At 36.1% G+C, this 17,939-nt stretch overlaps 1 protein-coding gene across 1 annotated transcript; it reads right to left on the reverse strand.

The window, feature by feature from the left end:
• Positions 1-517: 517 nt before the first annotated feature.
• On the reverse strand, positions 518-4,369 carry STRIT1 (small transmembrane regulator of ion transport 1). Its single transcript, XM_037736525.1, has 3 exons — positions 4,205-4,369; positions 1,214-1,312; positions 518-1,120 (listed from the first exon to the last, which is right to left on the reverse strand). Exons 1-2 carry the CDS (start codon positions 4,215-4,217, stop codon positions 1,218-1,220), a joined length of 108 nt encoding a protein of 35 aa, XP_037592453.1. The 5' UTR covers positions 4,218-4,369; the 3' UTR covers positions 518-1,120; positions 1,214-1,217.
• Positions 4,370-17,939: the final 13,570 nt, after the last annotated feature.

The following is a 17,939-nucleotide window of genomic DNA, read 5'->3' on the forward strand; positions in this document are numbered from 1 at the left end:
TTTTTTTTTTTTTTTTGGCAGAGTTTCACTCTTGTTGCCCAGGCTGGAGTACAATAGTGCAATCTTGGCTCACCTGCCTCCCACATTCAAGCAATTCTCCTGCCTCAGCCTCCTGAGTAGCTGGGATTACAGGCATGAGCCACTCTGCCTGGCTGATTTTGTATTTTTAGTAGAGACGGGGTTTCCCCATGTTGGTCAGGCTGGTCTCAAATTTTTGACTTTAGGTGATCTGCCCACCTGGCCTCCCAAAGTGCTGGGATTATAGGTGTGAGTCACTGTGTCTGGCCTTATTTCCAGGTTTTTTGCTAAACAAATTGTTCCAGAATAAATAGCCTTGCATATAAGCCATTTTGTAGTTTTGCTCATGTATCTGTGGAAATTACCATATTCCTAGAAGAGAGATCGCTGAGTCAAAAATTAAATATGTATGTAATTTTAATAGATATGTACTGCCAAACGCCCCCCAAAATGTACCATTATGAATTCCCAAAACAATGCATGAGAATTCCACACAGCCTTACCAACACATGTTGTCAAACATCTTTATTTTTTTCCCATCTGATAAGTGAGTGATGATTCCTCAGTATAGTTTTAATTACATGTCTCTTATTGCAAACAAGAGGATAAGGGCCAAGTGTACTTTTACATTATACGTTCTGTGAATTGTCTGTTTTTATCTCTAGTCCCTTTTTTTTTTCGTAGAGATGGGGTCTCTCTCTGTCATCTACACAGGTCTCCAGTTTCTGGGCTCAAGCGATCCTCCCAAAGTGCTGGGATTACAGGCATGAGCCACCATGCACAGCCTTAGCCCATTTTCTCTATAGTTTTTTTCCAGAGGGCAGGGGGTAGAATTTTTTGTAATGTGATTAAAATTATCAAACTTTTTTGATGACATGCATTTTTCATTACCAACATTTTTCTTACTCAGAATATAGAGAAAATCACGCATAATTTCTTTTTGCCCTGAAAAAATTCTTATGCACGCCAAAGTGCCAGTTTATAATACAAGTTTGTAAAGTGATATCAAATATTGCATTATGTAACATGAGACATTTAATAATCAGTCATGTTCATGGTTTTCTTAACTCTTCTAAATGATGTCAATCTGATATCTTCTTGCCTGAATGACAAAACATTCCATTAGTAAAATAGAAAAGATTGTTTCTGGAATAATTTGTACTATGAATAAACATTCAATTACCAAAACCCTTACCTTTCTAAGAGAAGACTACATAAATCATTATGATGCAGCCCACAATCCAGCCTATCAGGAGAAGAATAGGAACCAGAAGGTGTGAAAATGTAGACTCTGCTTTAAAATAAAAGAAAACAGATTAAGTTGGCCATTTTGGAATTAAATTTTCTGAGTCAAGAGAATAAAAGGAATCTGGTAATGTCAAGAAAAAAGTATACACTCCCTAGTCATACTCATACATAAATATTTTTTCTTTTCCACAGAGAATATGTGTGACTGTCATAAACCCTGGGTATTCTGAATCAAACCATGGGTCTTTTACTGTTATGTGACCTTGAACAATTCTGAGCTTGAACTTTACTACTGGTAAAATATCAATAATAAAACTTATGCTATCTGCCTCCTGGAATAGTTTCGAAGGTCAAATGACATAACATATGTGCAAAGTTTTGTAAACTCTAACCACCATGTGTGTTTAATGTATACAGAACACATTCATGTATTCGTGCAATAACACATATAGCAGCTATTTATAGAAAAAACAATCTAATACAACTCTGAGACAATTCCCACTAAAGTAAATAATTATAACACAGGAAAAGGTGTTGAGAACTGTTCTTGGCCTCAATAGCTGGATGTAATTTTAAATATCACAGGGAAAGGAAAGCTTCATACATTATATAACCATTCTTGACTACAGAAAAGAATTTCTATTTTTAAAAATTGTTCAGTATAACAACCAGCACTGAACCTGAATCAATGGGCAGTAACAATCCAACACACACATAAATGGCTTTGGTTATATATGGTTCCTCCTGTCCCTCCTATTTGTACTGTTACCTATAAAAAGCAGTTTATACAAGTATCTCTTTGAGTATTCACCGCATTTCAGCCTTGTTCTTTCAAGCAAACACACACACGCACACACACAGAAATCCACACATACGTCACACAAAAAGATTTAGAAAGAGCACAGAAAAACATTCCATAGAATTAATGTCCCTGTGTTAAGGACTCAGATACATTTTTTTTTTTTTTTTTTTTTAGGTGCCAGGCTGGAGTGCAGTGTCGCGATCTTGGCTCACTGCAACCTCCACCTCCCAGGTTCAAGCAATTCTCCCTCAGCCTCCCGAGTAGCTGGGACTACAGGCACACGCCACCTCGCCCAGCTAATTTTTGTATTTTTTAGTAGAGACTGGGTTTCACCATGTTGGCCAGGATGGTCTCGATCTCTTGACCTCCTGATCTGCCCACCTCGGCCTCCCAAAGTGTTGGGATTACAGGCGTAAGCCACCACACCCGGCCCTCAGATATGTTCTTAATTGCAAAGCACAATTAGATCTTATGCCATTAGTTAACAAAGAGAATGTATATTCTTAGCAATTGTACTCCTATTAAAATTTCCATCACTTTAAAATGTGAAAGTTTAAAAAATGCTATTAAAATAAAATCATCAGAAGATGAGACACTTTTAAAATTAGAAGACACTCTTATAAAAGCAAACTTTCTGAAGTGGAAATGAATTTTAATACTTTAAATCTATTTTTCCAAAAATGCTAGAGTCTCTCTTAACTGACAAAATTCAACATGCTCTTCTTGCTTCTCCATCTCGCTGTGACCTTGCATAAGGCATTAAGCACTAAATGGAAAACACTTCTCTTTACTTGACATGTGGTATTGCTTAAGGATAAAGCAAACAACATGAGATGCCCTTTACTCTCATTTGGATGAAAGCCTTTTTATGAATTAAGGTACCACTACAATGAAGTACATAGCAGTAATTTTTTTGAAAGTCCACGTATACGGCTTTGTGTTTTTCTCAATTTCAAAGAACTTGAAAATTAATATTAACCCTTTAATTGTGCATTTATATTTTATGAATGCCTATTTAATAAAATTTAACATAAGCATATCTTAATAAAGTTTACATATCACAAAGCCCTAAAAGTAAATATCTCATTTTTTACTTTCCTTGTAAAACAGTACCAGCAGCACTGACTGGGAATTTTAACACTCCAAGTATATATTCCATTAGCGTTTTTTTAACTAATATTTTCAACTTTACTAACACCTGTAGAATCGTTTGAAAATTGGAATACATAACAGCACAACATACTTTGCATATGTCACTTATATTACTAGTAGAAATAATAACAAAACATCTCTTTAAACAAGAAGTACAATTGCAAAATACTTCTCTCTTGTCCAGTTCTGAGCACATCAAAACAGTTACAGCTGCAAGTGTTCTTGAGGACACTGTGCTCTGGAAAAGACTGTCCAGGTTAAACACCTGGTGCTACCACTCTTTAGTGATCATGGATAAGTTACTAAACTGCTATGTCTCAGTTTTCTTATCTATAAGATGGGGATGATGATGATATGCATATTTCACAAGGTCACTGTCAAGATTAAAAGCAAAAATTCCTGTAAATATTTTAAAACTATTTATTAGATACGATATATATTCAACCTATTTTGACAAATTAGAATCAAATTATTTTATAGAATTATACAACATAAATACAAAAAAATGTTTAAAAAACAGAAAAAGTTAGATGTGGAACAAAAATGTTAGATGTGGAACAGATGACTCAGCCCAATATTCTCATTTTACTGTCAGAAAACAGACTCAGAGAGGTAGAGAGACTTCTCCAAACTCACATAGCCATTTGCTAGCAGATCTGACACAGAACTTAACTGTCTTCAATTCTGGTTCAGAATTGAAATCAGAGCTGACTTCTAACTCGCCTTTCAAAATAAGCATAAACAAAATTAAGCTCTTTTGCTTTGTTGATCATTTTAAAATTATGCATAACCTATAGATCTGATCCGTAAATTGTATATTTAATGCATTTTTGCATATAATATACATGCAGTATTATATATGGTTAATGGTCATTTAGAATAGATACCACATTTTTTAGAATGACTGGGAAACATCAAGAAATATAAATAAACCAAAGTCAAGGAGCCTTTTTTGCCAGGAGAATCCAATGCCTTAAATCTTACCTTTTTCAGCCATTATTCCTGTTGGTGAGTGGCTTGGTCAGGCCTCACTTACCTCTGTTTTTGTTATCCAGTGTCTCTTTGAACTTTAAATAGAGAGAAATCTGAAGAGTGTGGCAGCTGCCCGTCTCCTGACTGCCAATTGTCTGCAGAGTGATGTAAGTCATTGGAAAGCAGAACACCTCTGGCTCTTCCTTATCCTGTTATTATGGAGAAAACAAGGGGCTACGTGACCCAAACAATTAGGTAAGCTGAATTATCCTAATGCAGAGATTCACAGGTTTTTAATTTGCACAGTGCCTTCAGATAACATGAAGAAAATATTCTGTAAAGGGGGTGTACAGAGGAAAAACAAACTTCCACCTAGACGAGTGCTATCAAGGAGAAGGGTGATACATTAGAAAGAAATGATTTTGATTTTGGAGAGACTTGGGTTCATATTCCAGCTTTTTCTGTAATGAAAGCCAGGTTGCTTAACCTGGGAATCAGCTTCTTTAATTTTAAAAGGAGGAAAATAATACCTACGCATGGGACTTGCATAAAGTTGAAATGAAAGTCTGTATAAAATGTAGACAGTTCTTTATTACATCACAGATAGAAATGTTAAATGAAATAGTGCCCCTTTCTTTGAACTACTCTAAAAACAAAAAAATGTTAATATAAATGTACTAGAAACTAAAACAATACAGAAGTTGTGGCATTGCCTAGAATTTTTAGAAAGCAGTCATAAGCTTGTTGTTTCTATTAGCAATGTATAGAAATAGGATATTTCATTTTTCAAAGTCCAGACTGATTTATGTAACTGACCTAGACTATTCTCTATATTCTCATTGGAATAACTTTAATTTGTGACTCTGGATGGAAATATTTTACAGGGTGACCCTGTGACCATCTCCCAAAAAATCTGACCATCTCCCAAAAAATCTGACAAAAAATTTGATCAGAGCTTGCCTGATCAAATTTCTCTCCACAGAGTTTTAAGAGTGATATTTCCCTGCATATGACCATGTTCCATCACTTCTCAAAATCCACTGATGATTCTTCATCTCCTAGACACTAAAAATCTGAACTCCTTGTTTAGACACCTAGAAAACCTTATTTCTCTACTCTTCCATTTGCAGTGATAACTTCAGTGACCCTGAACTCCTTGCTTTTCTTTGAATTCAGAATCCTCCTACTCTCACAGGCAAGAACATTTGACTTCCTACCTCAGATAATGTACCTATAGATTAGAATGTGAAGCCAAAAATCTGGTACATTTATATCATTTATGCCGAGTTGTCATCTCTCTCCTCAGTCTCTCTCTCAATGTATTATATAATATTGAAAAAAATGTCTGGCTATATCAGGTAAGAAGAAAAACTATGTATTGTTTATGCAACAAAATCCCTTGCTTACCTGCTAAAGTTGAGTATTTTTTTCAATATTAAATAATAATACATTAAACAAAGTTTAATTGAGGGCAAAAGAGAGATAAGAAATAAAATTGTTCATTGATCTCATTTAAATAAAAAAATTTTAATTTAATGAGTTCAAATGAACACTAATTATCTTAAGGAAAAAAATGACATTCAAAACAGTGTGGTACCTACAAAGAGCAAAAACATACATACCAGAATAAAATAATTTGCCTAAAACATATGAAAAGGTTTTTACATTTTAAACACTCATTTCCATTTCAATTATATTAAGCTTTCTTCTTGACATGAAATCAACTATTATTAACATTATTGCTGTCAATTTGGATTCGAGGAGGGATTAGATTATAATTCATCATTTATTTTCTTTACTTTTCTATAGAAAGAAGGGAAAAAACTAATTCAATGAATGTGAATATCTCAGACTTCAGAAAAGAATTCAATCTAGAATCTCATTTCCTTGGTTATATCATCAGTAAATTTTTTTTAAATAAATGTTTTATAATAGTTAATCAGGAAAGGAAGTTTTATTCATTAATAGACCGATTTTACTTTGAGCTGATAAACCCGAGGGCCTGTATTTGACCGTTTTCTAACCTTTCTCTTAGGACATACTAATTAGGAACTTTTTCTACTTCTACTTTACATGCTCTCTTAAACATTTTGCTCTCTAATCCCTTATTCTCAAGGTGACATTAGATTCTTCTGAGATATGTGAGCTAAAAAACTTGAATATTTGGTTCCTTCTTTAAAATATTTAAGAATTCACTTTTCAAATATTTTTAACTCCCAGTGTCTGGAATTAGAGCATATAGACCTGACCATGGTAGGTGGTCAATGGATCTTTACTTCATGGCTGGCTGACTGGGTGGGTGGATGTAATAATAAATGCTGTATAAGGTAGCTTAGTTCGCACTCTAAACAAAGGTTTACTTATGGCAATACCTAAAAGAGTAATAAGTAATTAAATGGTCTTAACTATATTCTAGTCTTATAATATGTGCATGTATAGATAATACAGTGTATTTAATTACTGGTAACATTAGAATAATCTATAAATAAGAATATAAACAAATAAAAGAGAGTGACATCTGCACAAATAGAGAAATGGGGTCCTCCAAAATATCTCTTCTACATAAAAGCACCAAGAAATCTGTCTAAATTTTTTGAATCAAGTTTTCAGAATTCTGGAAATTAACCAAACACTTAGAGCAACTGGGCAAGCTGGAATCTCAGTAGGAACAGCAAGTTTTGTGATGTTTGAATTTAGCCTATTCTGACCTTCCTCTCTCCAGCTTTGAAGTAGCCTTGAAAATCAATATCCAATAATCTCCATGAAACTAGCAGCCTAGTAGCCACCAGAGGAGACAGAGTGGAACAGAACTCTTTCAAAGTCTCAGTTTTAGAAAACAATAACTATTAGACCTGTCTGGTGGTTCTCTCAAAGATCTCACCTGCAAGGCTGTCTTTACTTAATCAGACTCAGAAAAAGTACCCACTCCCAGGGCATTTGTTGAAAACAATTAAAGGCAATTGTCTAACATCACAGTTGCCTAGATAACAGAGTGAACAGTAGGCTAATTAAAAAGCTTAAAAGGAGAATCTAGGGAATGAGATGTCAATAGGGGTTTGGAAAGTTTCACATATCTTTGAGAATCTAGAAGACTACATGCATATGTTCAGCCATGGGCATGACCTCATGGCTGTGGGTATGCTTAGGAGAGGCGTGAAAAGGCCCTAAGCTTTCACCTATGGCTAACCTTGAGGCTCAAAATGGAAAGCAAAGGGTAAAGCAAAGGGTAAGGCAGTTGTCAACTACCTGGCTGAGTGTTAAAGGCATAGCTCAACACATACAAAGAGCCCATCATCAAAGTTTGGGAGACATATTAGTTACAGACATTTAAAGAAATCTTTGTCCAATCATTAGTTGATAACAAAACTGAGTGAAAACTTTAGTGGTCATATACAACGAAGAACACAAACTGTACAAAATCAGTTCAGAAAGTCCCTAAGCAAATGAACAATAATAACAACAAAGAGCAATGACAACAAACTCTTAGGAGGAGGAAGAATCTGATTTTAAGAGTTGACGTTATTTAAAATGACCAACTTTCAACAAAAAAGTTATGAGATATGCAAAGGAACAGAGGAGTATGGCCCATACACAGAGGTAAAAAAATCTATCAAAAGTAACTGTTTCTGTGAAAGTCTATAAATTAGACTGACTAACGAAGACTTTACACCAGGTATTTTAACTATTTTCAAATAACTTTTAAAAAAGCAAGAGAATGCCATCTCAGCAAAAAGAATCCAAGTAGAGAGAAAAATGAAATGAAAATTTTACTAGAAGCTCAATAGCAGATTTGAACAGGCAGATGAAAGAATCAGTTAATCTGAAGACAGTTTGATTGAGATTATCCAGTACAAGAAACCAAAAGAAAAAATAATAAACAGAACCTTAGAGATCTGTGAGACACCATCAAGCATATCAACATATGCTTAGAGAATATGAGAGCCCTACGAGAAGAAAAAGAGTAAGAGCAGAAAAAAATATTTAAATAAATCATGGCCAAAAGCTTCCCAAATTTGTGAAAAGTGTTAATGTACATATTCAAGAGACTCAATTAATTCTAGGTAGAATAAACCCAAAGAGACCAATACTTAAACACAAAATCTCTGTCAAGAACCAAAGACAGGCTGGGTGCACTGACTCATACCTGTAATCCTAGCACTTTGGGAGGCTAAGGCAGATGGATCACTTGAGGTCGCGGGTCAAGACCAACCTTGCCAACATGGTGAAACCCCATGTCTACTAAAAATACAAAAATTAGCCAGGTGTGGTGTGGCACACATCTGGAATCCCAGCTACTCAGGAGGTTGAGGCACAAGAATCACTTGAACCTAGGAGGTGGACATTGCAGTGAGCCAAGATTATGCCACTGCACTTCTGCACTTCAGCCTGGGTGACAGAGTGAGACTCTGTCAAAAAAAAAAAAAAAAAAAAAAGGAAGGAAGAGAGGGAGGGATGGAGGAAGAAAAGAAAAGAAACAAACACAAAGAGAAAATCTTGAAAGCATCAAAAGAAAACTGACTCATTATATGCAAGGAATACTCAATAACATTAACAGCTGATTTCTCAATAAAAGCCATGAAGCTTAGAAGTCAGTGTAATGACATTAAAAGAAAAACATTGTCAAACAAAAGTTCTATAACAAGCAAGACAATCTTCAAAAAGTAAGTTAAAAATTATGACATTCTCAGATAAACAAAAACTGAGATAATTTGTTGCTAGCAAAGCTGCCCTGCAAGAAATACAAAAAGGAATCCTTTCAGAATTAAATAAGAGGTCACTAGACAGTAACTCAAATCCATATAAAAAAATAAAGAACATCTCTATAGGTAACTACATAGAAAAATAGGATGAATGTATTTTTTTTTTGTTTGTAGCTTTTTTTTTCTTCTAACTAATTTAAAAGACAACTGCAATAATTATAAATCTGTACTGGTGGCATGCAACATATAATAATGTAATTTAAATTAAAATGACAACACAAAAAAGGGAATGGAGTTCTACAGAAGCAAAGATGTTGTGAACTACTGAAACTAAGTTGGTATTAATCCAAATCAGATTGTAATCCCTAGTGCAATTGCTAAGAAAATAACTCCAAGAAAATTACAAAATAATTAAAATATACACTAGAAAATATCAATTAACACAAAACAAGACAGTAATGAAGGAACAGAGAAACAATAAGATGACATACATGACATACATAAAACAAACAGTAATTATAAATCCTTCTTTATATGTAATTGCATTTAAATGGATTAACCACGCCAAATACAAGATAAGAATGGCAGAATGGATTTTTAAAAGTGATCTGATTATAAGCTATCTATAAGAGAGGGTTTAGATTCAAAGACACAGATAGGTTGAGAGCAAAAAGATGTAAAAATACATATCTTGCAAATTATAATCAAAAGAGATCTGGAACAACTGTACTAATATTAAATGGAATAGATTTTAAGAAAAAAAATTACTAGAAACAAAGAAATATATTTTCTAATGATAAAAGAATCAATTATAAACATATATGTACCTAAAAACAGAGCCCCAAAATACATGAAAAAAGAGACTGACAAAATTGAAGCAAATAGGCAATTCAACAATAACAACTGAAATAATATCCTGCTTACAATAATGGACAGAAAAACTAAACAGAATATCAGCAATAGGGAACTTGAACAACACTATAAACCAACAGAAACTAATACATATTTATTGCATATGATAATAAACAGTAACAGAATACACATTCTTCAGAAGAAAATTTGGCAAATTCACAATTATATAAAAATTAAATAACACTTTCATCAAGAAGGGGAACGAGGGATGAGCCAGAGCAAGATGAGTGTTTACGATGGATCTAGCTAACTAATGTAGTTTTGATAGGCTGAATGAAACTTTTCCATATTATCAACTTTTGTTGACTGAGTTGTATCAAGGAATTTATGTTCAAAGTCCCATAAAATTCAGCAAATTGCAATAGAATGTATTGAGAAATGTATTAGTTCGTTCTTGCCTTGTACAAAAAAAATACCTGAGACTGGGTAATTTATGAACAAAAGAGGTTTAATCAACTCACAGTTCTGCAAGCTGTACGGGAATGATGGCTAAGGAAGCCTCAGGAAACTTACAGTCATGATGGAAGTTCACCTTCCATGAAGTTCCATCATGGGAAAGCAGGCACATCTTCACATGGTGTAGCAGGAGAGAGAAAACAAAGGGAGAAGAGCTACACACTTTTAAATACACACTTTTAAATAACTCACAAGAATAGCAAGAAGGAAGTCCAGCCCTATGATCCAGTCACCTCTCACCAAGCCCTCCTCCAACACTTAGGATTAGAATTCAACATGAGATTTGGATGGGGGCACAGAGCCAAACCATATCAAGCAAGTTTATTTGTTCTGAGATATCCAAATGTAAAATGTATTGGGATTAATGAATAAGAGACAACAAAATATCATGGACTACGGCCAGACACAGTGTCTTACACCTGTAATCCCAGCATTTTTAGAGGCTGAGGAGGGTGGATGGCTTGAGCTCAGGAGTTTGAGACCAGCCTGGGCAACATGGCAAAACCCCATCTCTGCAAAAAGTTAAAAAATTAACTGGGTGTGGTGGTATGTGCACCTATAGCCCCAGCCACTGGGAGGCTAAAGTGGCAGGATGGCAGGATCACTTGCAACCAGGGGGTTGACCAGCCTAGACAACAGAGTGAAACCCTGTCTCAAAAAAAAAAAAAGAAAAGTCACAGGCTACCTGATCTCCCTCCCCGGAGAGTCCTCTTTGCATTTCACAGAGAAGAAAGTGTGGCTCAAAACAAAAGGCAGCACTATGTTAGTGACAAAAACAGGGATTTGGGATCAAGTTTGAATCTCTGGTAATAGCTGTATGAACTTAAACAGTCACATGGGCTCTCTGAGTCTATGTCTTCATTTGTAAAATGATAAGTGTAGCATGCAGTATTAGAAATAAACATATACAAAATTCTCAGCACCAGCCTAACACAGAGTAGGTTCCCAACACATGGTAGTTATCATTAAGCCAAGATAAACAGGGGTAAAGAGGAAGGTGAAGCAGCATCTACAAAGAACCAGATATCTCCCTGTGCATGCTTCCAAGATCACTTTGAGGGTCATCTAAGGGGAACCATATCTACTGATCATTAGGCCAGGACATAAAGGGGATTGTAGGAGTCCATTTTTCAACTCCCTGCTCATTCTTCTAGCTGCTTTTGATTGATTACAGACTGCATTTCTCCCTGAAACAACTCATTTCTAAATCACTAAGACGTTTCTAAGATCACTAAGACTTAAGATCCTGTGACTTCTGTGTTATTAAGCCAAAAAACATTTCTTAGTCCGGATATTATTTGACCTCTTGGCATTGCTTGATTCCGTTGGTTACTTTCTCCTTCTTGAAATTATCCCTTCTCTTGGCTTCTGTGGCATCAGAATCTTCTGACCCTTTCTATTTTTGACTGTGCATTCTTAGTCTTATAGGTTTATCCTAATCCAATTGTCAAAACGTGTTGTGTTTTGTTATGGACAGAGGGAGGGGAACAAGACAGTCCTAGGCCTGTCAGGTGGTGGGGGAAAAGGGGAGGGAGAACATTAGGACAAATATCTAAAGCAAAAGGGGCTTAAAACCTAGATGACGAGTTGATAGGTACAGCAAAACACCATGGCACATTTATGCCTATGTAACAAACCTGCACGTTCTGCACATGTATCCCGGAACTTAAAGTAAAATAAAATAACAAAATAATATATTGTGTTTTGTAAGTTAAGTTCAATAGGATACAGGAACATGCAAATAACAGAGGCAATATACTGGTATGGGTGTATGTTGTAGGGGTCCAGCAGCAGCCTGCACATGTGTAGCTCAGGCTTCAGGCTCAGCAAACAGCATACACAAAGCTGCTGGCTCTCCATGTATGCCAGTGGCTAGGACAGTCCAGAGGTGAGGGGAAGCAAGGGAGTAGAGCCTGCCTGGGACCTGGGTACAGAATGATGGTAGTGATCGAAGCAATAGCAGCAGCAGCAGCAGAAATGCCAGGACAGGAGCTGCTGGTGCTTAGGTAGTAAATTTCAACAGTATATTATAGAATCTTCAGTTTAAAAAGCTGTTCAATCTTGCAAGACAAACATCTGCAAGCTTAAAAATAGAAGTTAAATTCTAAAATTATCATGTTTGATGGAAAATAACACTATTATCATATTAAGCATTGGACAAACCAAGTATAAATGAGGTAAACAATTTTTAAATTAATTTTTTTGTAACTGAAGATATAGCAATAGAATGCATAACAGATATTTTGAAATATATACAAATTAGTTTCTTGTACACCCTCCACAAGTTACGGAAAACATCAGAGGAAATAATGAAATGTCATTGTATAAACTTACATTTAAAATTAAATTCAGACTTACACAAAATTTGTACAAAGAGTTACATCTTTTTCCAGAAAAAAAAAGAGTCATCAGCTCTAGATGTACTGAAAATTATATTTTCACATAATTTATCAGAAATTTATCCTAATTTGTTGCAACCTATAAAATACTCTTAACAGCTCCAGTAATCATTGCATTAGCAGAAAGATCTTCTTAAATTAAAATTGTCAAAAATGATTTGTGATGTTGAAATTGCCAAGATCAATTAATGCTGTGTTCAATTATATCGATTGAAAATCAGGGAGGGATGGTGAAAGGAGGGAGAGCATCAGGAAAAATAGCTAATGGATGCTGGACTTAATACCTAGGCAACAGGATGATCTGTGCAGCAAACCAGCATGTTACAAACTTGCACATCCTGCATGTGTACCCCTGAACTTAAAATAAAAGTTGAAGAAAAAAAAAAAAAAGGAAGCTGGGTGTGGTGGATAATGCCTATAATCCCAGCACTTTGGGAGGCCAAGGCAAGAGGATCACAAGGTTAGGAGTTTGAGACCTTTCTGGCCAACATGGTAAAACTCATCTCTACTAAAGATACAAAAAATTAGCTGGGCATGGTGGCACTTGCCTATAATCCCAGCTACTCAGGAGGCTGTGGTAGGAGAATCACTTGAACCTGGGAGGCAGAGGTTGCAGTGAGCCGAGATCACACTGCTGCACTCCAGCCTGGGCGGCAGGGCGAGACACTCTTTCAAACAAAAATAAAAAGGAAAGAAAAAAAGGAAATAATGTCGCTAAAAATTTTAATTTACATGATCACCTCTATGTGAATTTGCAAAAATATGAGCCAGAAATCTTATGACAATCATGTTATCATATTATTAAGAATTATGGCTGGGTGCTGTGGCTCATACCTGTAATCCCAGCACTTTAGGAGGCCAAGGCAGGTGGATCATGAGATCAAGAGATCGAGACCATCCTGGCCAACATAGTGAAACCCCATCGCTACTAAAATATAAAAATTATCTGGGTGTGGTGGCATGCATCTGTAGTCCCAGCTACTCGGGAGGCTGAAGCAGGAGAATTGCTTCAACCCAGGAGGCAAAGGTTACAGTGAGCCAAGATTGTGCCACTGCACTCCAGCCTGGCACCTGGCAACAGAGTGAGACTCTGCCTCAAAAAGAAAAAAAAAGAATTATATATTGTACTACATAAAATATGACAGCAAAAATAATATGTGTACATTTATGTTACACATTTATGTTGGCTATACCTATTGTATTTTGAAACTCACTTAATATTTTTAAAGGAAAAAGTTTTATATTTTATTTATTTTTTTTTTTGAGACGTAGTCTTATTCTGTCACCAGGCTGTCTCACTGCAGCTTCCACTTCCCAAATAGCTGGGACTACAGGCACGCACCACCACGCCCAGCTAATTTTTTGTATTTTTAGTAGAGATTAGGTTTCACCATGTTGGCCAGGATGGTCTTGATCTCCTGGCCTCATGATCTGCCTACCTTGGTCTCCCAAAGTGCTGGGATTACAGGCATGAGCCACCACGCCCTGCCATATTTTAGTATATTTAGTATATTTTTTGCTGCTGTTGTTTTTTTTTTAACAAAGAGCCCCAAATTTTTATTTTCCACTCAGCCCTGCAAATTTTGTAGGCAATCTTGATTGCTTCCATAAGGCAAGGAGAGAGTAGGGTGGTAAGAAGTCTGGGCCGTCCACATCCCTTTCTCCCTCGATTCCTTTAACCACAGCCTCTCTCTGTCACATGGAACCCCTGAACATGCCATGTCATGTGTCATATAACTCCTGAACACATCGTGCCATCATGTATGATATATAATCCCTGAGCACACCATGTCATGTGTGATATGTAACCCCTGAACACACTAAGCCATGTATGATATGGCCTCATATTTTGGGGTTGTGGTTCTAAAAAGTTTAGAAACCTCTCATCTAGTCCAACCACACACGTAGGAAGGAACAAACTAATGCATAGGAAGGTGAGTTGATTTTTCTAACCTCAGGGTTTGTCTGAAGATAACCTCCCCCACCATGCTGCTTTCTTGGTATCCATGACTCCATCATGGTGATATGATATGTTCAGGAATTGAATATAACATACAGCATGGTGTATTGGAGGTTATGATACATGACACGAGGTGTTCAGGCATTGTATACAAAACCTCTTTTTCTGGAACCCAGTTTGAAGACCTCTATTATTATCCTACTTTAAAGCATAAAAGTTGAAAAAGGTTGGCTGGGGTATGCCCAAAAGTGAGCATTTATCTATCTATTTCTTATTCTAAAAGATATGACCTAGTCTTAAAGTTATTTGCAAAGCAGCTAACAAAATATTCTTTCAACCTAAATTTTTCTATTTCCCTAATGTTTTAATATTGATAAAGACAGACACAATATAGAATGTTGTCTTAGTATCATTCTTATCATGGTGCTCATGTTCTTGGAGTCTGGTATCAGCAAGCTTCCTCTAAAGCAGAAACAAAAAGGGTTACTACTTCAGATAGATGTTTATTGACTGAGTTGGATGGTTTAATCCTCCAGAGAAACCCTGTGCTTCAGAGGGGTCTTGGCTGTGAAAAAGAATTATTTGCAAAGACCTGACAGATTCCAACAGTCTTAAAAATACAAACTAACTCATTTCTGAGTTATAACAAAGGGTACAAGGTCTGTGGAGTTACAGAGACTGAAGTTCAAACTGCTGCTCCACTAGCTAATATTTGCGGGACCAGGTTACTGTCAAAAAAAATTCTCCAAACTGGGAAAAAAGGTGGAACAGATCTTTTCAGTATCATATGGGGGCAAAGATCTCCTAGGATTGTCTAGACCTGTAATTAGTTTGTCTCAGTTTTACTGTGGATTAAAAGTCTTATATTGGGAATTTACTGATTAATTTTCAGGGTTTTGTCCAGTAGAAATGCAAACAATTTCCAACCAGTGGAACAGACAACCTAAAATATTGATGGTTTGTTGGACAGTAACCAGTTTTACATCTGGCTCAGCAATTTTATCTTAACATTTCTTTGTTAAGTTGCTAATAACTGCCATCACTTCCTAAATGCTCTTTGAGCTGATTATGACATCTTACCTGTTCTCTCATTAATTAATTAGTTCAATAAAATATTTGACATATGTCCTTTTTATATTTACCTGAAAGTCATGATTTTATCCTTTTGAAAATCATACTCTAACATGACTTAACTCTTTTTGCCTCTGTTTCCCTATCTATAAAATGGAAAATATCTACTTTATGAGGTTTTTGTGATCATTAAGAGACAGGATTTGTAAGGCACTGAGCATAGAACCTGTTGCTAAGTAAATGCACATGAGGCCTTACGCTTTCAACGTGAATCTAAAGAGAGTATTTAAGGCAGCTGGAATCAGGGTCGGGGGTCCAGTTTATCACGGTTCACCTTCGGCTTCTTTCCTAAACACTCACATACACTGGATTTTACAAACTTGCCTGAAACAACTTCTCCTCTTTTTTTTTTTTTTTTTAATTTTACTGGTAAACTTCTCCTCTTTTATAATCACATTCTTTAAAATCTTATTTGCTGACCCTTTGCTAATTATATATCTCACACCTCATGGAAATAATGTCCAATAGGAACTACATGTAAGTGGCAGAGCTAGGTGACCTTCGCCACTGGAAGCTTTCCAGTGCTAGTTTCCAGGAGGACTCAGGCAGGCATAGGGTTCAAAAAGCCCATAATACTGTCAATCAAGCAAATGTAAAGATAGAGAAGGTTTTTCTCAGAAACTACACATCAGCATTTCCATACTCAGATGGTAAAATTATTCAAGATGTAAAAGAGTGACATTAAAGATGACATTTTCTTTCTTTCTTTTTTTTTTTTTTTGAGACAGAGTCTCACTCTGTTGCCCATGGAGTGTAGTGGCACCATCTTGGCTCACTGCAACCTCTGCCTCCCAGGCTCAAGCGATTCTCCTGCCTCAGCCTCCCAAGTAGCTGGGATTACAGGTGTGTGCCACCATGTCTGGCTAATTTTTGTATATTTTTAGTAGAAACAGGGTTTCACCAGGTTGGTCAGGCTGGTCTCAAACTCCTAACCTCATGATCCTCCCACCTTGGTCTCCCAAAGTGCTTGGATTACAGGCGTAAGCCACAGCACCTGGCCTAAGGATGACATTTTCGATGAAAGATGTGCTAAAGAAATAAATTTGGTTGTGAACACATTCCATAAACTGTTTAATTTGTGCCTCTCCCTGAGAGCTCTCAAAACTAGAGTCCTCATATACTTGAATTTCTAGTGTTTCCCTTTTGCCACTAAAATATATGCTCTCTTTCCCACCCCCATTCCCCAAATAAAAGGAGCCTCAAATTTACCTGTCAAAGTCCAAGTATACCTTAAAGGTTGAGGAAGCCTGGCTAATTCTCTCCACATGCTGTCAAAGTTTCTACTGTTTGGAGCTCAGGTGAGTTCCCAGGAACCCCAGTTTTTTGAAACTCTGTACACGGAATAGCAGAATGACACTTCTCCCCAATACCCATTCTGTGCAATCTTTGAGAAATATAAATATAGGGTCAAATAGCAAAAACAAAACAAAACAAAACACAGAAGACAAATAGCTAAGTAACAGCACTTTATAAACTACTCAGCACTCCTAAATAAACTGTTGTAAATCCTAAAGTTGTTAGCTATAAAAGAGCAATTTGACCAAAAAATGTCAAAGCAGCGAAGAATCACCACGCTTGTAAGAACAGAACTGACCTTGGCCTGCACAACATGCGCTTCGTTACAAGGACTCTTTTGTTCTCTTAGCCCTTTGGATGTGTGTGTAGTTCCTGGACCTGTCCTCACCTCATAGCCAACATGGCCCCTGCTAGTAGGAAAGCAGTGGCCCACCACAGTGCTCTCAGGGACTGGGATGCCAGAGTTTCCCCTTAGCCTCATGAGTCAGAACAGCAGGAGACACCACAGAATCTGGAAGAGTCATTCCAGGGACAACTCCATCTCCTACACCCAGTCCTCATCTGCATCCTGGTTCCTAAAACTGTTCTAATAGGAGACAAAATCTCTCATTCTATAGATAATGTTATAACTTATAGATTTGCAGTTTTATCTTTATTGTATACTAAATTTATCTACATATTAGAGTCTATTTTCCAACATTTTATTATGAAATTTTTAAGCATACAGCAATGTTGAGATAATTTTATATAATTACATAATTTTTCATATATGTAACCTTCTAGCCATCTTGTTTTCTGGTTTTCTTATTTGTTTCTTTTTTTTTTTTTTTTTTTTTTTTTTTTTTTTTTTTTTTTTTTTTTTTTTTTTTTTTTTTTAATTTTACTGGTAAACT

This window comes from Cebus imitator, unplaced genomic scaffold (assembly GCF_001604975.1).
Source record: "Cebus imitator isolate Cc_AM_T3 unplaced genomic scaffold, Cebus_imitator-1.0 Scaffold25, whole genome shotgun sequence".
Taxonomy (NCBI): domain Eukaryota; kingdom Metazoa; phylum Chordata; class Mammalia; order Primates; family Cebidae; genus Cebus; species Cebus imitator.